General features: G+C 42.2%; 1 protein-coding gene across 1 annotated transcript in view; it reads left to right on the top strand.

Annotated features, from left to right (window-relative positions):
• The first annotated feature begins 11,033 nt into the window (after nt 1-11,033).
• The window catches only part of GPR158 (G protein-coupled receptor 158), a 422,582-nt gene continuing 416,703 nt past the window's right edge, over nt 11,034-16,912 (top strand). The window contains exon 1 of the mRNA XM_003821403.5: nt 11,034-12,075. Within this exon, the coding sequence (XP_003821451.1) occupies nt 11,174-12,075 (902 nt within the window). The 5' untranslated portion in view covers nt 11,034-11,173. The remainder of the gene's footprint in view (nt 12,076-16,912) is intronic.

A 16,912-nucleotide genomic window follows, 5' to 3' on the forward strand; every position in this document is an offset into this window, starting at 1 on the left:
TCGAACTCCTGACCTCGTGATCTGCCTGCCTTGGCCTCCCAAAGTGCTGGAATTACAGGCGTGAGCCACCATGCCAGGCCTGTTCTGGATATATATTTTTTTAATTTTATTTTTATTATTTTTTTTTGAGACAGAGTCTTGCTCTGTCACCCAGGCTGGAGTGCAGTGGTGCGATCTCGACTCACTGCAAGCTCCGCCTCCCGGGTTCAAGCCATTCTCCTGCCTCAGCCTCCTGAGTAGCTGGGACTACAGACGCCCGCCACCATGTTCGTCTAATTTTTTTTGTAGTTTTAGTAGAGACGGGGTTTCACGTGTTAGCCAGGATGGTCTCGATCTCCTGACCTCGTGATCCGCCCGCCTCGGCCTCCCAAAGTGCTGGGATTACAGGCGTGAGCCACTGCGCCCGGCCTGTTCTGGATATTTTTTATAGGTGCATGGTCTCTTGTGTCTAGCTTCTTTCACTTAGCATAATATTTTTGAGCTGTGCCCATGATGCTGCATGGGTTAGTGGTTTGTTCATTTTTACTGCAGAATAGTATTTTGTTACATGGCTGCACCACATTTTCTTTATCCATTCACTGGTTGACGGACCTTTAGGCTGTTTCCAGTTTTTGGCTGTCATGAACAATGCTGCTGTGAACATTCACATCCACACCTTTGTGTGGACATATGTTTTCATTTCTCTCGGGTAAGTGCCTAAAAGTGGAATTGCTGGGTCATTTGTCAGTTTTTGTTTAACTTTTGAGAAACAGCTAAATTGTTTTCTAAAGTGGATATGCACTTTACATTCCCATCTGCTCCACGAAGGTTCCTGTTTCTCCACATCCCTACCAACATTTGTTATTGTCGATCTTATTTATTATAGTCCTTCTAGAAAATATGTAATGGTATCTCATTATTGTTTTGATTTTCTTTTTTTGTTGTTTTTTTCAAACACCAACTTGAACCCGATGTTTTGATTTTCACTTTTCTAATCACTAATGAGGCCGAATATCTTTTCATACACTTATTAGCCATTTATATATTGTCTTTGGATATATGTCTATTCAGAGAGTTGGTAGTTGTTAAAGGTTTTAAGAAGAGGAAACACATATTTGTGAAAGTTTTCTCAATAGAATTAGTTTCCACAAAGGCAAACATAGGACTGGAGTGTGCAAATAACTTATAATGGGAGAGTGTAAACAGGTTAACTTCATTGGAATGGAGAATCTCCAAAAGATAGTGAAGAACTGGCGGGATAAGAAAAAAAAAAATCAGTAAACGGTCTTAAATGTCAGGTTGAAAATGTGGCATGAGAGAAGTGGTGGCAAAAATAGATTGGATTCTGATGCTTAAAACAAGTATTATGGTTGAATATATATTTACCAGTTTTCCTGTTTGTGTAGACATAATAGGATGTATTCCTTAGTCTATCATAGAACAGTAGGAAAGGGATGGAGTCCCATGGTTATTTGGTTCACCTGTCAATCTAGTCAGAATTAAATAGAGCTCATTTCTGATACATGGATATTGTTTTACTGGAGACCACAACTGATTCTTCAAGAAATGAGATTCTCATTTCTTGGTTAATCCATTTCAATGAAAACAACCTTGATATTCAGAGAGCTTTCTTATCACTTTTTTTGTCTTCCTTAAATTTTATTTTATTTTTTAAGAAACAGAGTCTCACTATGTTGCATAGGCCAGCCTCAAACACTTGGGCTCAAGTGATCCTCCCGTCTCAGCCTCTTTAGTTGCTGGGAATACAGGAACATACCATTGTGCCTGGCAAGTTGTAATTCTTTACTTAAAAAAAATCTGATTTGGGATATAAAAACAACCAGTTGAAATGGTTACGTTTTAATCACATTTGGTACTCATGACACTGTGGATTCTTGAAAATTGTTTCTCTTTTTTGCCCTCTGTCCTCTAGCTTGTGTTTTTCAATGCAATATATAAGAACTTGTTATTTCTGTATAGTGCTCTAAAAGAACTCATGCCTCCCCAGATATTGTGATGAGTGATGGTCATGTATGCTTGAAGTCAGTCCTATTATTGAAGAACCTTCTTTGACACAGAGAACAAAGGGAGCTGAAAGCTTGTTATACCAAAACTCTAAAATTCTTGTGTGTCTGACTAGAGAGCTGTTGGTAAACAGCAGGCAAAATCTTGCCCGAAACTGTTCATTCCAAAGCGTACATCAAAGTGACAAGTAGAAACGATTTATATAGGCCACAGCAGTGAGGCTTCTGCATCAGACCTACTTTAATGATAGCACCCAAAGCAATCAAAACAAGCCACTTTTTAGTACATTTTAATAAGTACCTCACAGATATGGAAGTTCCCTCTCTTCCCTTCCCTTGGGGACAATTCACACTTACAGCTAATTTCTCATTGAGCACTTGATGCTTGTCAGAGAAAAAGGAAGAAAAAGAATAGAGGGAGAAGGAGGAGGAAAAGGAAGAGGAGAAGGAGGAGGAGGAGGAGAGGAAGGAGAAGGAGGAGAGACCAATTGACTAGAGGTTAGATTTAAAAAACCTGAAAGTAAATTTGTCACCATTATTTTTTCTTTAGGGACAGCAGAGGTCTGGAGGAAACATTTTTAGGCATACATAATATTGCAGTTAAAATACAACTATAGATCTACAAAACAGTTTTCTGTTTTGACTCATACCTCGGTAATAGTCCATTTTCTTAGCCTGAAGATATTTCCATCAGGACATATGCAGTAATTTTCTCTTTTCACAATATTTTGTTAGCACATATTTCTGTGATATGTTTGTTTCTTTGTTTTGTTATTTCATACAATCCTAACTTTAAGATGATACCTGGGCTGGGGCAGGGGCTCATGCCTGTAGCCACGGCACTTTGGGGGGCCGAAGTGGGAGATTTGCTTGAGGCCAGGAGTTCGAGATCAGTCTGGGCAACATAGTGAGATCTTGTCTCTATAAAAAAAGTAATAAGATAAAATAAAATCAAGATAATATCTGAAATCTGAACAAAATCAACACTACTGGATTATTTTCCCTCAATTTTAAAAAATAGTAAACATTTTACAAGCAGCTTCCTATTATTTTAACCTGATCTTTGTAAGTTTGGATTTATAATTTCTGCTTTTTATTTTTTTTAAATTGACAAAAATTGTATATATTTATGGTATGCCACATGATGTGTTGAGATATGTATACATTGTAGAATGGCTAAATTGAATTATTCAACTTTGTTTTTTTTTTGAGACAGAGTCTCTATCTGTTGCCCAGGCCGGAGTGCAGTGGCGTGATCCTGGCTCACTGTAACTTCTACCTCCCAGACTCAAGTGATTTTCTTGCCTCAGCCTCCTAAGCAGTCTGGGATTACAGGCACCCGTCACAATGCCTGGTTAATTTTTGTAATTTTAGTAGAGACAGGATTTCGCCATGTTGGCCAGGATGGTCTCAAACTCGTGGAATAAAGTGATCTGCCCGCCTCAGCCTCCCAAAGTACTAGGATTACAGGTGTGAGCCACCACCTTAATTATTCAGTATTTGCATTACCTTACATATTTAGTATTTATTTGTAGTAAGAACACTTAAAATCTACTCTCTTGGCAATTTTGAAGTATACATTATTGTTAGCTATGGTCACCATGTTGTGTAATAGATCTCTTGAACTTATTCCTCCTGTCTAACTGACATTTTGTGTCTTTTCACTATCTCCCCAGTTCCCTGCCCCCACCCCAGGCCCTGGTAACAATCATTCTACTTTCTGCTTCTGTGAGACTTTTTTAGATTCCACATATAAGTGAGATCATGTGGTGTTTGTCTTTCTGTGCCTGGTGAATTTCACGTCAGCATAATGTTCTCCAGGTTTATCCATGTTGTCACACACGTTTCTGCTCTTTATCAATGAAGAATTGTCATTAATTAGTGTGTCCTGTGTGTGTGTGAGATGTGCACACATCATATAGGCGTGGTCCTGAGGCAGGAGAATAGGGTCTGGAGGAAGGGAACTTAAGGCAAGTTGGTGCTGACTTCCTAAAGCTGAACCAAGGGAAAACACCAAAGTCTGGGGCAAGGAATCTAAGGCCAATTCGTGATAATGTCCTAATGTTAACTCAAAGGGAAAACACCTGGATCTGCGGGCAGGGAACCTAAGAGCAATTAACACAAACTTCCTAAAGCTAAACCAAAAGGAAAAACCCCATCTCCCCACACCAGAGTAGCAAAGGATCAAAGGCTACCCTCCCTGCAATCCTCCCTAGTCCACCAGGCTCAGGTGGAAAGGAAAATGCCCGGGATTGGCGTGGGCCAAGTATGGACCATCCCGTCATCTGCATAGGGTGCCAATTCACCTCAGCCTTTAGCCACGGACCAAATCCACCATCCAGATAAGGGGGAGCCGATAGGGACCTCAAAAGGAGTACTTAAAACCCAGAAAACTTTGTAACTGGGCCCTTGAACCACTTGCTGGGGCCCATTCCCACCCTGTGGAGTGCTTCCTTGCTTTAATAAATCCCTCCTTTTGCTGTTTCATTCCTGTGGTTCATTCCTTTGTTATTAATACTTGTTTGCATGTTTTGTTCAATTCTTTGTTCCAAAAACCAAGGACCTCATGGCCCATCCTTCCAGTAACAGTCCCGAATACTTGAAGTTCCCAACTTTCCTCATCTCCTGTGTTAAGACGGAAAGCCAAGTCCTACATTGATTATGAAATAAACACCCGTGACACCCAAGGTAACAAGGTAATATGCTGATGGAAACAATGTTATGGGCTCTGACAACATACATATACTTAAGGTGTGATGTGCTTCCCTCCAGTGAGGGAAGCAGGCAAAATTGAGCAAAAAAAAAAGTAATCCATTTCTCATCTCTTCTTATCCACAAGATCAATCCTTTTCAGTAGATTTTGTTTCAAAGTTTTGGTTGCTTTTATTTCTTGATGGGAAAGGCAGGCAGTCTTTGGATTGAATGGAGTTGGGCTGTCCATAATTTGCTATAATTTTTAGTAAATGGTATATTGGCCCTTAACTGCACTGCATGTCAGGTCAATGACATGGAAAGTCATTTAGGTAAATGTTTTGCCTTAGCACATTCAGGATTTTCCTACATAAATACCATCTCCTAGTGTTTTCTTCCCTTGTGGTTGGAAAGTTCTTGAGGTGTCTTTGGGTTTACCAATCAATTTTGTGTGATGGGGAGAAGATGGAGGAAACTAGCAATTTGGGTCAAAGCCCCAGTGACTATGGAGATGATACTGTTTTTAGTAGTACTTAAAAAAACAACAAAAACAAAACATTTCATTGAGAATTCAGGGACAGCCCAAGTCATGCCTTCATAGTGAAAAGCAGAGGAGATAACTGTAGAAAGAGTTGGAGTGTTGTTAGAAGTGATGCCGACAGGGAGTAAGAGTTTAAGGGTAAACTGGAGGCAGATGAGAATAAATTGCTAAGTGAAAAACATAAATATCTTGGGTAAGCTTTCTCAGTTGGAAATAGACAAACTAGAGACATTTTTTTTCTTAGCAGATTTTAGGCATCTTTTCATTCATTCATGTTGACTTTCTCCTTTTTCCATGTAAAATACGTGGAAATGTGTAAGCATATAGAGGCAACAGATTATAATGGTAAAAAGCATGGTACAGGGCAGTGGTTCTCAAAGTGTGATCCCTGGGCCAGCAGTATTAGCATCACTGGAAATGTGTTAAGAATGTGGATTCTCAGGCCCTATTCCAGACTACTGAATCAGCAATTTTGGGAGCAGGGGCACTAATCTGTGTGCTGACTAAACGTCTCCAGGTGAATCCAATATATAAACATTTGCGAGTCACTGGTCTAATTATTGTGAGCATGACATCTGGAGCCAGATGGGTGAATTAGGGCAATTTATTTTTTGGGCTGTTTGATTCCCATCTGTAAAGTGGAAACAGTACCAAACTTACAGTGTTATAATAAAGATTCAATGAGCTAAAGTATGTAAAATCCTTAGCATAATGCCTGGCCACTATAAGTGCTATATAAATATAATATTAATAATACTTTTTACTGGTTTTATTTTTTCACAGGCTATGTTTCACAATTGCTAGTAAGCCTTTGTGTTTACCAAAACAAAACAAAACAAAACAAAAAACAAAAACGACGAAACGACTTTTCTCCTAATATCTTAGAGTTATTTTCCTTGGCTCAAGGCAGTGTTTCTCAGCATGTGTTCCACGGATCATTTTTATCAGAATCACCTGAGAATGCAGATGCTAAAGTCTCACCCAGATCAAAAATTTGAATTCTTTGGCGATACTTCTGCATCCTGAAATTTCAAAACCATTACTCTTGGATAACAAAGACTATAATCTTCATTTTGCAAACGAGCACATGAGACACAGGGATAACATATACTTAGAGAAAGCCAGTCTCAGTCGACTCAGGAATAAGAACTGGATTTCTGATTTTGTGTTATATTAAAAAACTATATTGTCTGTAGTTTTATTTACATTATCAGAAATTTGACCAGAGTTGTGCTACTTTGTTTACTGAGATCCATTATTATTTAATCTAAAAATAACCTTTACCTTATAAATCTGGGAGGACAAGAACAATGAGTTCCTGGTAAATATGCATAGACTATGATTCACACTTAGCTGTAATTATTCCAGTTGTGGACTACGTATCTGAACAGAACTCCTATTTTCTAGATGCAGAGAAAGGGCTCAGGGAGGTTGTAAAAAATTGTCAAGAGTCACATGATTAGAAAATGGTAGAACCAGTTAGAGCTGAGTCTCTCAATGGCCAATCCAGTGCCCTTTCACCACATCCTGTAGTCTTAATCCTTGCTTATTTAAATGATTTAAAGCTGTATTTAAATGTTTTTTAAAACTCAACCTATACTGCTCACATAAAATATGATTTCGGTAGTTTGTGACCTTTATTTTATTTAAAGATATGTTAATGTCACATCTTCCTCTTTATAATAGTGATAAATCAATCATATAAAGACAACTAATAACCCATATGCCCATTACATACTGCTTTTTCATCAGTGCAAATTTGGTTGTTCTAAAGCAATTAGATTGACTTTTCAGGCTGTGTTGAAAAACTCCTTGGGCTTTTCCACCCATGGTCATAGGTCATGTACCCATAGTTCTATTAAAATACAATAAAGCTCCTACACAGTATATATGTTCATTTAGACAACTTAGCTCTTAATTTTGAGGCATGCATAGGGATATTTATCTCTATCTACAAAGCATGCTTATATAATTGGGGGAGGGAGATAATCATCCCCACCCCACTTCCTGTCTTATCTTATAAAATGATTTTCCTTTGTGTCGATTGTTTGTTCTATTCTTATTACATATGACCGTTAGCATATTGCATTTATTTTTTTCCACTTGCCTTTCCTGCTAAGGAGAGAATATTTGTATTCTTAGTGCTTCCATTCACTACTCCCTCTACTTAAGGTAAGTTTCTTCCCATCTTACACTTACCTGGTTCACTACTACTTACTACCTAGGCAGTTACTCCTCATTCTTGGGGTTTCAGCTCAATTGTCACCTCCTCATAGTCTTTCTTTCCTTTATCTCTTTATATATGTTCTCTGCTCCTGTACCTTGCACCCTTTATCACTTCACAGTGTTTATTTCTTCATGGTACTTATCACAACATGCTATTGTCTTATTTATTTGTTTGCATTTTTTATCTCTAGCTCTCTCTCTCTACCCACTTGGCTGTAAGAGCCACGTAGACAGAAGATGTGCCTATTTCGTCCCAGTACCAAGCACAATGCCTGATACATAGTAGAGGCTCAATGAACATTGGTTGAATGAATGAATATGTCTTATGCAAGATGGTGTAGAATTTTGTCGTCTGCTTTGAGGAGTGTGTGTGTGTGTGTGTCAAACCTTGATCCCTTAAAAGAACCTCTTTTGGATTATTCTCTTTACTGATAGATACTAACATAGACATAGGATTATCTACCTACTCAGTTACCTTGATTCCAGACCTATTAAATGGACCAGAACTCCTAGAGCATTTGGAACTTTGCGCCTTATCTTGCATGGACCTAGATTTCTTAGCACTCTGGACCGCAATGGACTGTCTTCTAGAGCTTGTACTCTAGGGTAGCCTCTGGCCACGGGTGGCTAGTCAGCACTTGAAATGTGGCTAGTGTGAAGTGCCTTGTGCTGTGAGTGTAAAATACAAATCAGATTTTGAAGACTTAGTGTAAAAAGTGTAAAATATATCATTAATACTTTTACATTGTTTACTTATTGAAATGATAAAAATTTGGATATATTGGGTTACATAAAATTTACTATTAAAATTAATTTCAGTCTTTTTCTTTTTACTATCTTAATATGCTATTTGAACATTTGAAATTATTTATAAGGATCCTACTTCTGGTTCACATTGTATTTCTATTGGGCAGTGCTGTTCTAGATCCAACTAGCTCATCCCAGCTGTTTGGCAATGTAGGTTGAAGGGGATCCATTGAAGGGAATACTATAATTGCAAGAGTCTCTCATATTCTGCATCTTTCTCATTAGAAAATAACTTGGGAAAGGATTGGTGCCCTGGGAGACTAGCTCAGGTGCCTCCCCTGTACAACCTCAATGTGAAATCCCGAGGCCCACACACAGTTTGTGTCCCAAGACACAGAAATTTTAAATGTCTTGCCAGTGATCATATATCTTCCTTTAAAATAAAGCTAGAACCAGAATCCAGGTCTTTTGATTGTGCTTAGTTCATTTGATTACTTACAGAAGGATCTACGAATACAATTATGTCTTCTTTTTTAAGTTAGATACTAGAGGATTTTAAAGAATTGTTAATAAGTTATATAGGTTTTCTAAAAGGATCAATGAATGAGGAAATTATACTTTGGACTTTAGATGGTTAAGTAAATGGAATACCATAGTGTATACTTTGATACATTAAATAAGCAGAAACTCTTTCTGTTATTATTGCCACCCATACTGTGGCAGAGCACTAAACCGGGATGACCTTTACTTAGCATAGGAGCATACATTGCAAAGCAAAATTTAAACAAAAAGTCGGATATGAACATGAAATCTACTTGTAAGTAAATACAAATCTAATAACCACTCTTTGCATAACTATAAAAACTCATTTGGAGACCAACCACTGCGGTTTGAAAAACTGGTTGCTGTGTCTTCTTCCAAAAACCCTCATCACTGGTGTGTCAGGCAGACTTCTCTTCTTGGGTGAGGAGATTGATTTTTAAGTTAGCTTCATCATCATGATCTTCCCGTTCATTCACTAATTTAGCAACTATTTAGCCAGAGCCTACTATGTGCCAGGTAGTGTTCTGGGTGCTCAAGGTACCTCAGTGACCAATGCAGACAAAGATTTTTGCTCTTTTGGAGCTTACATTCCAGTCCTTAAGTATTTTCTCAATAGGAAGGATGACATGAAATAGTACAGTGAATCTAAGCAGTGCCTGCTTAGAATGCCATGAGGGACATTTTTGTTAGTTGGGAATTAAAGTAAGTTGGATATTTTCTATTTGTGTCTTTCTTGGGGAATTTGAAAATAGAGGTGCATATGGAAAGTGGAGCTAGCTGTGCAAAACACTACTTTTCTGGTACCAGTCTACTTTTGGAGTGTCAGAAGACACTTAAATTCTCTAATAAGCGTCAAAACATCAATTAGATTGTGTTAAGAAATTTACCAATAATTTGGGGGACTTGGCATACTTGCTCAGTTCTTCTTTCTTCTGCTGGGATATCCCAACCTTTAGCTAAATAGAAGTCTTAGTTCTTATCTCTCAATTCCAGGAACTCCCAGTCAGGACGATTTCCCTTCTCACTCAACACAGGCTCCTTCTCATTCTCCCAGAGCTCATGAGTCCTCCCCCTTTCTCTCTCCCTTACACATCTTTACTTGCATACATTTTTACACGTTCCCCTCCATTCTGGCCCCCAAGCAGAGATTCCTTAAATATGACTTTTTTTTCTCTCCTTAAAGCACAGCTGGTAGATTTCTCCATTACTCCCTCAGCTAAGATGATCCTAGACAAGTATGTTTTAATCATTTCTTTAACTGACAACAAGGAAGATGATTTGATAATTTGCCTAAAATGAGCAGATGCTCAGGGGGACACGTCTCCATCCTATGTCCCTTCTGTCTAATTTCACCTAGAAATGAAAACTACTCCCTTCTCCCTCTTTTCCAGGCAAAAGGCTGATTTAACTAAGCATGCAAGACGCCAACACCCTCCCCCTCAGTACGTCCAAGTTTCCTTCGCTCTGAGCCACCGAATCTCTGCTTCTCCCCCCTCTCCCGCCCACCCTACGCCACCCACTCAGGTTTCCGAGTCATCCGGAACTCGAGTGGGTGCGAGGACTCGGCAGGCTGCCTCCCGCGCCCCCGCCGCCCGCGGGCCGCCTCGGGTTCAGCACTGGACAGCTCCCTCCCCGGCCCCACAAATGGCAGTCGGCTGATTGACAGAGGAGCCGACCAAACAGGGGACAAGACGACTTGCAGCCGCCCTACAAGGGTTTGGTTGCGGCCAAGCTGCCTCTTTAAACTGGCTTTCCTCCCCCGAGGAGGGAGCAGGGAGAGAGGCTGGAGTGTGGTTTGCGGCCAAACCTAAAGGCTGCAATTAACCAGCCGCCCGGCCTTCGCTACTCCGGACAGACGAACGTCTTAAAGGACGTCTTCGCTCCTCGGGAGTCGCGGCTGCGCTCGCGGTGCGGGTCTGGGCGCGCGCCCCGCGCCTCCGGGCGAAGCGGTCGAGGAGGAGCCAGTGCCGGGAGGCGGGAACGACCTGCGGCGGGTGAGACTATGGAGCAGCGTCTTCGGCGGCCGCGGCGGCAGCAGCAGCAGCAGCTTCTGAACGCGCCTCAATGAGAGCGGCGGTGGCGGCAGCCGGGCCGAGAGACGGACTCGGGCTGACTCCAGCCGCTGGGAGCGCGAGGCCATGTAACCCGCTCGGCTCCAGGCTGCGAGGTGCGTAATCCCCAGCCGGCCCCTCGCGCAGCGGGCACGGCCAGCGCTGCCACAGGTGACTTGATTTCTGCGACGGTAGCTTAGCCACCCGGGGCCAATCTCGAGACATTCTTATTTTCAAGTCCTTTGGACTGGGTGCCATCTGGAGAAGGGGGAAGACTCCTCGAAAAAGTCTGACTGTTGAGAAACTGACGATCCAAATTTAAAAAGTGATTCCCCCTCCTCCCGTTCCCTCCTCTTCTCTCTGCGAGGCAGATGGGAGCCATGGCTTACCCCTTGCTCCTCTGCCTCCTGCTTGCTCAGCTGGGATTGGGAGCTGTTGGCGCCAGCCGCGACCCCCAAGGACGGCCGGATTCCCCTCGAGAGAGGACCCCGAAGGGGAAGCCGCACGCCCAGCAGCCGGGTCGAGCCTCTGCCTCGGACTCCTCGGCTCCCTGGAGCCGCTCCACCGATGGCACCATCTTGGCGCAGAAACTCGCCGAGGAGGTGCCCATGGACGTGGCCTCTTACCTCTACACCGGGGACTCCCACCAGCTGAAGCGAGCCAACTGCTCCGGCCGCTACGAGTTGGCGGGCCTGCCGGGGAAGTGGCCAGCCCTGGCCAGCGCGCACCCCTCCTTGCACGGGGCGCTGGGTACACTGACACACGCCACCAACTTCCTCAACGCGATGCTGCAGAGCAATAAGTCGCGGGAGCAGAACTTGCAGGACGACCTGGATTGGTACCAGGCGCTGGTGTGGAGCCTTCTGGAGGGCGAGCCCAGCATCTCCCGGGCGGCCATCACCTTCAGCACCGATTCGCTGTCCGCACCGGCCCCACAGGTCTTCCTCCAGGCCACGCGCGAGGAGAGCCGCATCCTGCTCCAAGACCTGTCCTCCTCCGCACCCCACCTGGCCAACGCCACCCTGGAGACCGAGTGGTTCCACGGCCTCCGGCGCAAGTGGAGGCCCCACTTACACCGCCGCGGCCCCAATCAGGGGCCCCGGGGCCTGGGCCACAGCTGGCGGCGCAAGGACGGGCTCGGCGGGGACAAGAGCCACTTCAAGTGGTCTCCGCCTTATCTGGAGTGCGAGAACGGGAGTTACAAGCCCGGGTGGCTGGTTACTCTTTCCTCTGCCATCTACGGGTTTCAGCCTAACCTGGTCCCGGAATTCAGGTAGGGAGGGCCGGGGGGCAGGGGGGAAGGCAAAAGCGAAGCTTTCCTTCCGGTCTTGCGGGTGGGTGCACGTGTGAGGAAGGAACCCTTGGCTGTGACACGAACGCTTCTCACCCTCAGAGTAGAGACCCGGGCTGAGGGACGCTCCACGCGGGCGCGGGTGCTTGGGGGCAAGAAGCGCCCCACGCCCGTCAGCTTCCGGCGCTCGGCGAAAGCCATTCATTCTCTCGTACCAGTTTCCCCGCACTGGGCGAGGGACAGGCAGCCCTTGGCAGGACGGAGACACCCCCGCTGCTCTGTGCTTCCCTCCAATTGTCCGGAGAGCAGGGAGGGGCGTTCCCCACCGGGGGCGATGCGACAACTTGGCGAGCGCCGGGTGTGTCCGCGGAGTGGCAAGCCTCAGATGAGAGGCGAAAAGGGAGCAGGAGGAACAGAGAGTTCCTTGTTTCTGCCACTTTGGGGTAGCCTCTGCCTGCTTCCTACGTGTGCAGTTGGGGGCACCGGTCTGTTGTTAGTCAGAGCTTATAATTAAAACTGTGCCATCTCCTCGCAGTTCCGGCCCCTCAGCAGTGAGTCAGTCCCAGCAGCTAGCTGTCTCTGGGATCCAGACTTTGCAGCTTGGTCAGGGTGCTCCTTCTGCCGGTCTCCCCTCTCCCCGCAATTGATCTTTCCTTCCTCGGTGGCCTTTTCCTCCTCTTCCCTGTCTTAGGCATACTTAAGGGTTCTCCAGCCCTTCACACACTCACATGATTTATAAAAGGACCTAGTTATATTCGGGAGGGAGGCATCAGTTGTGACTGAATTCACTCAAGGAGGCTGGAGGAAACTTAAGGGAGTCTGTACTTCCTGTCTCAAACTATAGCATTTGAGGGAAGCAGAGAATTTGCAAATTAACAGGTTTTAACTTCTGCCTGGGAAGTGCCTGACCTTTGAGGCGGGGAATTTCTAGAAGCAACCTTTAAGAGTAGATGTGAGGAAGGAACTGAAAGAGTAGTTACACCAAAGAGGGCTTAGGAGAGGGCCCAAGATGGACTGAGATCTTCCCTTAGTCCCATGAGGGAAGGCTCTGGAAAGAGGGTCTTGGGGGCTGAGGTTGCTTTTGTACTTTTTGGGAACCTGGGCAGGACTGAGAAACCTTTGTGTGTGGATTATGTATTTATTTTTTAAATACCCTGGCACAGCAAGGACAGGATGCTGACCTGCTGAAAGATGCCAGATCAAGTACTGGGTGGGCAAGTGGGAAAGGTCAGAAGGCTTGTTTGTCTTGGTACTGCCATTTACTGCTGAATGACCTCAAGCAAGTTGCTTAACCTCTCTGGGCCTCAGCTACTTATCTGTCCAGTGAGGGAGTTGAACTAGACAGTCTCTAGGGAGCCATCCAGTTATCAAGTTCTGTAGCTTTTAATGTTGGCAACACTTGCAAAGGCATAAAGGATAATAACCCCCTTTGTCTGATTCTGTATGACCATATTAAGTGCATGTGTGTGTGTCTTTGCCTGTGTTTCTATCTCTTTTAAAGGTCTTGTCTTAAACCAGACTAACTCTTTTCTACTTTCAAGATAATCTCATTTCCTCCTAATTCCTGCAGGATCCTATTAGTAAGAGCTGAGCCCAGCTTTGAATCTTTGCCATACTGTTTGCTCAGAAGAGGAAAGACCAGCAGATGCTATTCACTGCCAGCAAACTGTTTGTAGCCTTTAAATGAGTCTTTTTAGGGAGCCCCAAGTCCCGGGATTTATCTGTCTTTTTCATCTAACATTCACTTTATGTCAGGCTCTGTGCTAACTGCTTTGCATGCGTTGTCTTGATTAGCCCTTACAACAACCTTATGAGTTAGGTTTTATTATTTTCTCTATTTTACAGAAAAGGAATCTGAAGCCCAGAGGGGTTCAGCTTCTTGCCTAAGATTGCACAGCAGTAAAATAGCAGATCCAGGATTTAAGCCCACTTCATACTTCATATCATATGTACCACCATTCCAAACTCTGTTCTATGAAGGTGTCCTAGGGGTTGCTATAAACAATGTAGGTACTGTGTAAAATATATGTATTTTCAAGGGCCGCTGTGGAACTGAGGATGAAAACCATTCATTTTCAGAATTATCTCTCTTAATCATATGGATCAGAAAGCATAGGTTGCCTAAATGAACTCAGTGCCTTCTGGCAGCCAAGTCGAGAGGCTGAGGACACAAAGAGTCTCAGGTTGAGAGGGCTCAGACACTCCCTGTTTTTTCACTCTGTTTAGAAAATAGTTTGTTTCTTTAAGTGCCTTTATAGACAAAGATGGTATTCTTCAGCCAAGGCACACAGCCAGCCATTTAGTGTCTGGCTCTCTATAGAAGCTGGCTTGTCTCAGTAGAATCATAAGGTAAGTGCTCCCCTATGAGTGCTTTGGCCCCATATCCTGTGCCCTTCAAATGCTGTATTGAGGGTCCACACAGTAGAAACCAGAAGAAAATCTTACAGGCATCAGATAGTTCCACTTGTTGTCTCATAGATGAAGAAACAGAACTATAAAGTGGCTTGTCCAAAAATCATGTATCAAGTTTGTTTCAACAACAGAAATGGGATCCAGGCCTTCTGCCTCTGGTTTATCCTATACTTGATAAATATATACCTAATGCAAGTGTCTGTGGCTCTCTGGACCTCTGTACACAACCTGTGTTAGGGACATACTTTATTCTCTATCATTACTTATGACAACCAAAAAAATTAGCCCATAGAAAACAGCTGTCACTTAAAAAAGAGATTACATTGTTAATTTCACATATTGAGATAATATTAAAATGGGCCCTTTCTGTATATCTTCATACTCATAAAGGAAAAGGTTTTTTGTTGATGATATTTTATCACCTAAGATATGCATTCTAAAATTCTACAATATAGGTGAATAGTATTTGACAGGTATGGTAACAAGGTAAACCTCAAATGAATTTTTGGTAAACCAGATTAGGAGCCCTGATCATGATTTGAAATAGTCTTTTAAACATGTGAAGTGTTATTTGCAAAAAGTTTTATGTATAACAGAAAATCCATTGATAATGGTTTACTTGTGAAGGAGAAAAGGAGAAAAAACTTTTAGTTAAGATTAGTTAATATTTTCCCAGGTCTTACTTACAAGATTCAGACATTTAAATTAATGTAAATTAAATTACATTTCATTTTTAGATAATATAAATCGAAAGCATGAACTTTAAAAGTAATATGTAGAACTTCTTATAAGAAGTTCAACATAAAAATATCTTCTTATATTGCTGTTTATCACTGTAAAACAATCTCTCAGAATAAATTCTCTTCCCTTATGTTTCAGAATGACACAAGTATCTTAAAATTTAAGACCCAGCATAATACACATATGGGAAGAGAAGTTTATTGCTCATTTTTTATCTTTGAAAAAATGGCACTCATTTCTCTTAACTAAGAATTTCTTGAGTCTTTTGTTACATATCTATGGTATGAACACTTGGTTCTCATTTTTCATCCTAGCAAAAAAGAGAGAGTAATAATTTCAGATATACCCTGAAAATATTTTTACTTTTAACATTAGCTTTGTAATATCCTTGAAGCATTTTCCTTAAAACTAGGGTTCTTTTGTTTGCATAATGATTTTTCTTCGTGGAACTTAAAGTACTATGGAGTTGGATCCCATTCCGTTGAATGCATAGATAGCTCTCTGGTGGTGGTTGGAATTGTTCAGTGCCTAGGATGGTTAGCAGGTACTTAAGGGTTTGTTAATTTAAAAGAAGGTGAGTTTCTTTAAAATTCCTTTAAAGAATTAATTCTCGATGAGCCTGAGAGGGAATTTGGAATTCCTTTGGTTTCTCCTCATTTTATAGTTGAGGAAGCTGAGACCCAAATAGCTAAAGGAATTTGCTAGAAGTGGAATAGCTCTTTTGTGGTGGGTGGGAATTAAGGGAAACCAATACTTATTGAGCATCTACTATACATTACATACTTTATATATTTCAGTACATTTAATTCTTAGAACTCTCAGGTAGCAACCAGTTCAGAAAAGTTGTGCAACTTGCCCAAACTAATGTAGCTAGTAAATGAAGGAGCTAAAATAAAATTTAGATCTGTCCAGCTATGAAGCCTGTGTAGTCTTTCCACCATCCTGTGCTGATTTCTATCTCTTGATTCCCCAATTTTGTCATTAAAAATGTATAAGATGATATTGGCTTGAATTAAGTAATATACTTTGCCCAAACCAGTGATATACACTTACTCTTTTTGGGCCAACAATGCAACCACGTATGTTGTACAGTGAGAAGAGTATTCAATTTGAGGCGGAACTTTGCCTCAAGTCCCAGTTTTGTCTCTGACTGGCTGTAATACCGGTCTGGAAATCAGTTTCTGCATAATACCAATGTGGAAATAGACTTGATGATTTCCATATACTTCTTAATTGGCCTATCCACATGGTCAACAAATATGTTTTGGAAACAGGGCTGATACACATAAATCCAGTACCTTGTGGAAATGATACGGGAGAGTCACATGCAGAGGAAGAGCAAACCAAGTGAATGTTAGACCTGGTATTTGGTTAAGAAAAAAAAAAAAAAGAAAGAAAGAAAAATCAATAGGGAGATAAAGGAAAGATCATAATAGTATGGAAATCTCTTTTTAGAAACTAATGAACATTAGTGTCACTGATTCACTGACTGCCTGAGTGCTCACTTCACTTTCTCTCCCTCACACAAGACACCCACACACCTCCTTCAGTGATTCTATTACAGATTTCTGCTTTCAACAAAAGAGGGCAATTCACACAGTGTAAGAAAAATGACCGTCTTGCTCTAGGCCAAACATACCCTATGTCTTTCTTATAGGAGCTGAAA

The sequence above is a fragment of the Pan paniscus genome, chromosome 8 (assembly GCF_029289425.2).
Source record: "Pan paniscus chromosome 8, NHGRI_mPanPan1-v2.0_pri, whole genome shotgun sequence".
Taxonomy (NCBI): domain Eukaryota; kingdom Metazoa; phylum Chordata; class Mammalia; order Primates; family Hominidae; genus Pan; species Pan paniscus.